Raw genomic sequence first — 9,018 nt, 5'->3', positions numbered from 1 at the left:
CAGCATTTCCACCTCCTGCCGTGGATGCGGAAGAGCCAGAGATCGTGATGGTCGCTTGCCGGAGGCCATCCTCAGTTTGGACCATTGGTCAGACAAGTCATTGCGCTGCTTGAAACTTGCGCACCACTCCGGCCAATTTGCCTCTCCTACTATGGGCGTGAATTCTCGATCGTTCCACCACTTCCCGAAGAGGCTCAAGGTTTGTGTGGCTGGGCCGCTTTTTGTAGTTTCCTGTGGATATTGATGAGGTGGTTCTATTCTCGGTCTTCCTCGTTATAGAAGAACCACCAGTTCTTACGGTGCCGGCAGGCCTGCTTTTCCCTTGGGATGGAGGCACCCCCGATAGCCGCAGTTGGGTTAGATTGTCAGGCCAACACCTCTATCACCAGCCAGTTCCAGTTTGCCCAACTAGTCTTTAAGGTCTACAAATAAAGGAGTCACCTATTTATGGAAGACCTTTATTCAAGTTATCCTACAAAACTTCTTACCTAATGTTGAGACATAAAGAGCTACAAGAATGGTTTAATAATATGTACTACACTAATGACATTATTCAAGGCGGAAACAACCATGGCAACAAACATCATTTCACTTCATTTGTCCTTGTTCCTTAGTACAGATCGTCACCATTGTCAACAAGTATTTCATAACAACTGCATCTTCTACTTCATATATATTCGCACTGCATTTTATAATACATTATCACTAACAATGCTGTCAACAATGTAGTAAACACATTCTCCATCTTAACACAAACATCAGAGTAATACTCAAGGAGCACAGGATCGCGGGCTGGTGTGCAATGTGGTGAGCCCCATATAATTTCAGTCTTGGCAGACTACCCATGCATGTTCAACATCGTGTATACCCCTCCCCGTGAAAACCTATGTTCAAAACTAGACACAGTATTCATCCATGTATTCCAAAAAATACAAGCTAAAACAATAGGTTAACGGACGACTCTACATACTTTCGAACAATAGGGGACTTCTCTCGCCCGAAATAAAATTGTCTGTCGAATCCATTTCTAAACGCAGCAAAGTTAATTTATTCGTGGCATAACTATAAAGCATTTCATATTATAGTTTCCGCTCCGCATCTCTTTTTAGTAAGCATATACTTCCTCCGTATACATGAAATGTAACATGGTAACTGTGTGACACTAATATCAATAACCTGTCAGAAACATGCAACACAAAGGTCACTTCAAAGACTTGCGTGGATCTTCTAATACTCGGCGAGAAAGTTACAGTTCAAAGGTCACACCGAAAAGATTTCTCCCATACGTGGGTCCTTATGTGAGTTTCGAGGCTGGTGTCTGGCTGTCTCGACAGAGACTGCAGCAGATCCGAGGTGAATACACACACACACAAGGACATGGAAAGAAAGAAAAAAAAAAAAAACATACCTACAGAAGAGATCTGAAGAAAAACAGTTTTCCACATAGAGTGGTGGACACTTGGAACAAACTGGACAATGAAATAGTGTGCGCAAAGGATTGACGTCACATTTTTCTGGTGTTTGATCAAACATTTTGGTGTTTTATGATTTTTTGTTTTATTTGACCAAATGACAAGACATCTTGTCATCGGAGTTTAATGGGTTAATATAAACATCATTGATACCTAAGGGTCACGGGATCGCGGGCTGGTGTGCAATGTGGTGAGCCGCATATAATCTCGACATGGATGTTCAACACCGTGTATATCCATCACCATGGAAACCTATGTTGAAAACAAAACATATTCCTTACAGTAGTCATCCATGGATTTTCAAAAATGTTTGTTAAAACAATATGTTAGAAGACGACTTTGTCTTGGTTGTTAAAAACTTTTCAATTCTTTGCAAATTATTAACACCTGACATGACAATTGTACATATTGTTTGCATGAAACAATTTGTTAAAGACACTGTGTCGACCTATGGTAGATCACAAATCCTGATGCCTAGACTCATCCTCCAACAAGGAACGCCCACAAAACCTGTACATTACAAATAACCTAACAAATAAGATATCCACAAACTACAACCCCGAGTCCTAATATAAACATGTCCTACATCCCAGCAGATGTCAAGGGATAAAACAAGGAGAACATTCTAGATTTTGGCACAATGCCAATACTCGTAATTGCTACCCAAACATTATCAAGGACAACATGCAGCCCCAGAGTTGCTAGTATCAGTCCTTGGGCCTTTCCACAGATATCTCTGGGGAGCAACCTGAACTATTGTCTGTTGCAATGGCGTCCAATGCGGGTCATGCGGTGATATTCGAGGTCACGTTTCGCAATGAAAGCTGCGTCGCAAAGTTCACACTATAAATGTTTCCCCACAGAGTGGTTCGTCACGTGACGTCCAAGACTTGTCTGTGTTGTGAAAGCCGCATCGCAAAGGTTACACTGGAAAGGCTTCTCTCCTGTGTGGGTCATCATGTGGGTTTTGAAATGACCTTTCCTTCCAAAACCAGCGTCGCAAAGCTCACACTTGAAAGGCCTCTCTCTTGTGTGGGTGATCATGTGACATCGAAGATTTGACTTTGTTTTGAAAGCTGTGTTGCAAAGGTCACACTGGAAAGGCTTCTCTCCTGTGTGGGTCATCTGGTGATATTTGAGGCCACGTTTCTCAATGAAAGCCGCGTCGCAAAAGTTACATTGGAAAGGCTTTTCTCCTGTGTGGGTCCTCATGTGGTTTTTGAGATAATCTTTTCTTCCAAAAACAGCGTCGCAAAGCTCACACTTGAAAGGTTTCTCTCCTGTATGTGTCACCACGTGAAATCGAAGATGTGACTTTGTTTTGAAAGCTGCGGTACAAAGGTCACACTGAAAAGGTTTCTCTCCTGTGTGGGTCATCACGTGGCGTCCAAGATTTGCCTTTGTTGTGAAAGCTGCGTCACAAAGGTCACACTGGAAAGGTTTCTCTCCTGTGTGGGTCATCATGTGGGTTTTGAAATAACCCTTTGTTCTGAAAACAGCGTCGCAAAGCTCGCACTTGAAAGGCTTCTCTCCTTTGTGGCTCATCATGTGACATCGAAGACGTGACTTTGTTTTGAAGTCTGCGTCGCAAAGGTCACACTTGAAGGCTTTCTCTCCTGTGTGGTCCATCACGTCCAAGACTAATTGGGTTGTTCAATCCCGGTCCTGAAAATGAAAAATAAAGCTTTTAAACTTTTATAGTCTTTTGTAGACAAGAAATGTATTGAATATTGAATATAAAGTATGAATTAAAAATCAAAATATTTAAACGTCGAAATACATATGACCACCATGATAATCCATATGTCGCACAAAATACTGAGAAATAAACAGGAGAATATGTTTCCTGTCATTTGACACTACCAACACCCTCTCAACAAATCCTCTCCCACACACACTACTAGCAACCAGAGAGAGCCAAGTGTGTTTGTTGTCATTTGGCATACAGGTGATGATCAATACATGAGTAAAACGATCATTCCAAATTCCAATTTTGGCAACAACTAGTCCTACATTGTCGGAGGGGTTTCGTGACAAACAACAACTCTGGAGACACCAGTGCTCAACGAAGATGTATCACACGGCCTCTGTCGATAATTTTACTCTATTGGCGTCTAAAACGGCTGAATAGGTTGAGTTCTTGGGGAGTGGGTACTCCATGGATTTTATCCTGCGACCGAATACCAGAACCTGTTATCGGCAGAAGGATCACTTGTCACTTTTTTTTTTCTTGCCTTGTCACTGTAACCGCTACTCATGCTATCCGAACACATTGGAAGAAGCCTCTTTCGATCATGTCCTAATGATAGATACAAATTTCACTGACATTTATTGGATGTCAGTCAAGACAATCACTGATAAATTTAGAGTGCAACACCTATACGATAAACATTTTTCTTGGTGGGAATCAATAAAAAAAAAAAAAAATTATAAAAGTGATACACTGCCGAACGAAGCCGCGACGAGAGCTTCGAGACGCTATGTTTGTTTTGATAGATGCCGAAGTCGAAGAAATTAAAGCACGATAAACTGGTTTAACCTAGACTTACGAGGTTGGGTACCCATCGTCATCGTCAAAATGACACTGATGGGACTGGGCAGATAATACAAACATGGCGTTTCGAAGCTCTCGTCGCAGCTTCGTTTGGGAGTGTATTTGCCTTTAGCAAGGTTTCCTGTTATTGATTTCCGCTAGGTGTGGAGGAGGAATGGGGATGGTTCAAGTAGGGAGTCACAAAGTGTGCAAGGATGGTGTGTGGAACAATAAGGACTGGGGGAAATAGAAGGAAGGGTAGTGAATGGTGGGATGAGGAAACAAAGAAGGTTGTAGAAGAGAAGAAGCGAACTTTCACAGATTGGTTACAAAATAGGACGAGGGAGAGGTACAAAGAAAAGAAAAGAGAAGTAAAGCAAAAGGTAAAGGAGGCAAAGAGGAGAGCAGATGTGAAGTGGGCCAAGAGTATGACAGAATTTTTTGAAAGTAATAAAAAGATGTTTTGGAAAGAAATTAAGAGAGGAAGAGGAGGCGAATCAAGTAGAGAAGAAAAGGTAAAAGGTGCAGATGGAGAGATGATAGTGGAAGAGAAGGCAGTAAGGGGAAGATGGGCAGAATATTTTAGGGAGTTGCTAAATGTGAAGGAGGATAGGGAGGGAAAGATAGTTGCAGTGGGAAATGCTAAGAAAATGAGAGTGATGAGTGAGGAAACTGGCAGAGAAATAAGGATGGATGAAGTGAAGGCAGTTGTTAAGATGATGAAAGCAGGTAAGGCACCTGGTATGGATGGATGCCATGCAGAATGTCTAAAAAAAAAGGAGGTACAGTGATGGTGGACTGGCTGGTGAGGTTGTTTAATGTTTGCTGGAGAGAGGGTAGAGTGCCGGAGGACTGGAGGAGTGCCTGTATAGTTTCACTTTACAAGGGAAAAGGGGACAAGTGTGAATGTAGTAGTTTCAGAGGGATTAGCTTGTTAAGTGTAGTTGGGAAGGCTTATGGGAGGATCTTGATTGAGAGGATTAGGAGAGGAAAAGAGGGAGTAATTGGTGAGGATCAGTGTAGATGTAGGACGAGTAAAGGTTGTGTAGATCAGATCTTTGTGGTAAGACAGATATGTGAGAAAGCTATAGGAAAGGGGAAGGATGTTTTTTGGGCTTTTATGGATCTGGAAAAGGCTTACGACAGGGTAGACAGAAAGGCACTGTGGGAGGTTATGCAGATATATGGGATAGAAGGAAAGCTTCTAGGGGCTGTCAAGAGCTTTTATGAGAGTAGTAGAGCCTGTGTAATGATTAGAAATGGAGAGAGTGAGTGGTTTGAGGTAAAGGTGGGACTTCGTCAAGGATGCGTTATGTCGCCCTGGCTGTTCAACTTATACATGGATGGGGTAGTGCGAGAGGTGAATGCTAGGGTAGTGGGTCAGGGATTGGAGATGGTTAAAGAAAATGGAGAAAAGTGGGAGGTGAGCCAGCTGTTGTTTGCGGACGACACTGCGCTTGTGGCAGGATCGGAGGAGGGATTGAGGAAGCTGGTGGCAGAGTTTGGGAGAGTATGTGATAGAAGAAAGCTAAAGATAAATGTGGGTAAAAGTAAGGTGATGAGATGTACAAGGGGTGAAAGTGGCAGTAGACTGGAAGTGAGCATTAAGGGAGAGCGACTGGAGGAAGTGGATAGTTTTAGATACTTGGGTGCAAGTGTAGCAGGAAAAGGTGGAGTGAAGGTGGAGGTAGAATGTAGATTGAGAGAAGCGAGTAAATGCCTTGGTGGATTAAAGAGTGTAATGAGGAATAGACATTTAGGAATGGATGCGAAGAGGAGACTGTATGAAGGAGTGATTATGCCAACAGCACTGTATGGGGCAGAAACGTGGAACATAAGAGAAGAAGAGAGAAGGAGTTTGAATGTGTTTGAGATGAGGTATCTGAGAAGTATGGTGGGGGTTACTAGGCTAGATAGAGTGAGAAATGAGGAGGTGAGGAGGAGAACAGGGGTGAAAAAGGAGCTGTGAGATAGGGTTGATGAAAGAATATTAGGATGGTTTGGACACATGGAAAGAATGAGTGAAGAAATACTAGTAAAAGTGGTATGGAAGGCAGATGTGGAGGGAGTGAACATGAGGGGACGTCCTAGGTTGAGGTGGATGGATGGGGTGAAGGGGGCTTTGGGGAAGAGGGGAATGTCTGTTGAGGAAGGGAGAGGACGGAAGACAGAGGTGAGTGGAGAATGGTTGTATATGGATGATGTTGTGATTGCATGAGGAGGAATGGGCAGGGGGGTGGGGTAGTATGTGTGAGTAAATTTTGACGCAGCCCGAAGGGATTTCTCCCCGTCCTCTCCTTATATGCAAGGGGGGACGGAGAGGGGGGGGGGTCGCCAATTAAATGAAGCGGCCTTGCTGTGGATATGCTGTGTCTTGTGACACTGCTTCTGACCCAGGGCGGTGGGCAGGGTGCAGGGATGACCCGTCATCCAGGAGGTGCTCAGATGAGAGGGAGGGTGGGAGGGGTGTGGAGTGTATTTAGGGATGAAATGGGTGGGAGTGTTTTTTATGCCTTTCCCTTTTTGGCTACCTCCCTTGTAAGGGGGAAAAAGCCTTGGTATATGTACATCCATAAGGTCCCCCCCCCCCCGTTGTGGATTCTTATATGGCATTTCAGATTGCCTAACTGGGAAAATGATGCTCCACAAAGTGTACATTTATGACAATTCTCCCCCCCTGGATGAGTTCTTATGTGACTTACCAGATGCACAGACCGGGAAAATGAAGACATCACACAAGTACATTTAATACGAGGTTTCTCACCTGTCTGACCTTGTAGATAGCTTTTCGGATGATGAGACTGTGAAAATGAAGCATTGCAACAATTGCAATAATTTTGACTATTCTGATGGTCTTTCAGTTTGTCAAGGGCAGGGGCTGTAGCCTCACAATGGATATATTCACAAGATCCTGTGAAAGTGTGCATACCCATTTTTATACAACCAAAGTCAGATAAAGAATAATCATAATGAGTAGATTGTGAGGTTTCTCTCACATGTTAAAGAATTCCCTGAAACTGTCAGTATGTGGATGTCTAGACCAACAAAATGTACACTTATACATATCTTTATATACCATAGTGCTGAGAAAGGCAATTTGTATATAAGGCTTCTTACCATCTAGCAATAGTTGATTGGTTTTACACAAATCTTGCTCAATCTTGGTTCTCTCTGAACTTCACATGATCAACCTTGGAGCAAAAGACAAACTGCTGTCTTCTCTTCCTTTACCAACTTTTCATTTTCATCCTGTATTCCTGTCTCAATGGACGAATTGGAGTCATGTTTCTTGCAACCTGCAGAACAGTTAATATTATTAGTGCGACTTTGAAGGAAAGGGAGGGGCATGGAAGGTTAAATGTGCCATAATCATGGTACATGTTTTGTGGCATTTCATTTTGTTATTAAGTGAGAAAGAAAAGGGGGAGGGGACATACACAATGGTTGCTCACATTAGGTTAGGTGTGATTTAATTCGCCGTTATCTAATCTGGAGCACTGAGGTGCATCACTAATATCTCTCCCATTATGCCTGCATAATGTATAGCAAAATCAGACAAGGTGGCTTAATATTTATGTCTCTACCTGTGAATGAAAATTTCATGAAATAAATTTACCTTTCCTTTAAGTTAATGGACGAATTAATCTACAAAAGGTTTCAGTTTAGTATTGGGTACATTTTGCATGCCTGATAATTATAATATATATTTACTTTCTAAACTACAACCTAGGTCTTTACATATATCTGAATAGCATTAAATTGCTCCTTCTGAAATATAAAAATGAAACCTACATGATTGTTTGAATTACTCTTATAGTACACAGAGTAGTCAACTGGTACATGCAAATATAATAAGACATGGTTACTGACATAATGATAATACTAATAGTAGTTTGACTATCTTTACTGTCCATTATATTGTAAACGAGATATAACTATTAACAACAACAAAAAAACCTGCTTTAAGTGATTAAATGTACCCAGTCTACGGTTGTCTCTTTGGCTAGTTATCAATTTCTATTTCTTTACACAATTAAGTAAAACCTCAAGTCTAGCCAACGTTTCCCAACCTGGGTGCTGAAATCAATTATAGGGGGTCCTTGGATGCAATACATACATACACTTTCCTTTATTCTTCTTGTAATAAAATATCAATTAGGGGATGTTTGTCTGCTTATACCTTACTACAGGCGTTATTAGGGGTGGGAAGGTTACGAGACGCTGGTTTAGCTTGTAAGAGAAAAAATCCTTATCATGCACATCCAGCCTTACTACCAAGAGACGTATGCCACGATTGTTTTGATTTCTTATTTTACTTAGCAATACTGTAAATGCTGTAGAAAAAGTATATTGTACCATTAAAGATGATTTCTAATTTAGTTGCGTTACTTCGTACGTAAACCTGTTTTTTCCGTGATTAAATTCAATGCATAATATTCATATCTGGAATTAAGTTTATTTATCTATTTGTTAGCTTGTTTATGCATTATTTTATTAATCATTAATTTCTGTTTTCATAGAAAAATTACATTCTTTCGTCAAGAAAATAATTTTCATGTTTAACGTATAGTCACTATAGTGCCGTGTAATCCTTCTAATTTTGTTTTGTTGACTTCCTTTCTACACGCCCATTTATTTTTAGTTATTTTTCCACCAAAGATAATGAATTTTTCGTGTTCAAATTGCCAAAACAAGCGAAAATAAGTGGGTGATACAGTGAGTTGGAGAAAGTTAAAAGTATGTAACAAAGTGATGACATAATACATAATAATGAGATGAAATACGATTATATCGGTGGGGGAAGAAATGAATACTGTACAACATTTACATGGTATGATGGTTATCAGAAAAGAATATAATGCTAATGTCTCTCTTATGCTTATGTTTTACGTGTATCTTACTTTTGACTTTACTAACCGTTCACTGATTCAGATAACAAGAAAATTGTAGAGAAATACAGAATTTCTTGTTACATTTTCAGTTGAGCTCAAAACTATAATCATGGGAAGTCTA

General features: G+C 41.0%; 1 protein-coding gene across 8 annotated transcripts; it reads right to left on the bottom strand.

Moving 5' to 3' along the window:
* Window positions 1-457: 457 nt before the first annotated feature.
* On the bottom strand, window positions 458-8,418 carry LOC143031413 (uncharacterized). Of its 8 annotated transcripts, XM_076195200.1 has the most exons (5): window positions 8,186-8,267; window positions 7,458-7,536; window positions 7,123-7,301; window positions 6,770-6,916; window positions 458-3,137 (listed from the first exon to the last, which is right to left on the bottom strand). In XM_076195200.1, exon 5 carries the CDS (start codon window positions 3,099-3,101, stop codon window positions 2,316-2,318), a length of 786 nt encoding a protein of 261 aa, XP_076051315.1. In that variant the 5' UTR covers window positions 3,102-3,137; window positions 6,770-6,916; window positions 7,123-7,301; window positions 7,458-7,536; window positions 8,186-8,267; the 3' UTR covers window positions 458-2,315. The 8 variants fall into 8 exon arrangements, with proteins under 8 accessions (XP_076051315.1, XP_076051314.1, XP_076051311.1 ...); XM_076195199.1 differs by lacking the exons at window positions 7,458-7,536; window positions 8,186-8,267 and adding an exon at window positions 8,362-8,418; XM_076195196.1 differs by lacking the exon at window positions 7,458-7,536 and having other exon boundaries at window positions 8,186-8,291.
* Between the last annotated feature and the right edge of the window lie 600 nt (window positions 8,419-9,018).

Source organism: Oratosquilla oratoria, chromosome 12 (assembly GCF_046742065.1).
Source record: "Oratosquilla oratoria isolate Oo_2021 chromosome 12, ASM4674206v1, whole genome shotgun sequence".
Taxonomy (NCBI): domain Eukaryota; kingdom Metazoa; phylum Arthropoda; class Malacostraca; order Stomatopoda; family Squillidae; genus Oratosquilla; species Oratosquilla oratoria.
The sequence above is the reverse complement of the archived record's forward strand: the minus strand, read 5'-3'. Positions and strand labels throughout refer to the sequence as shown.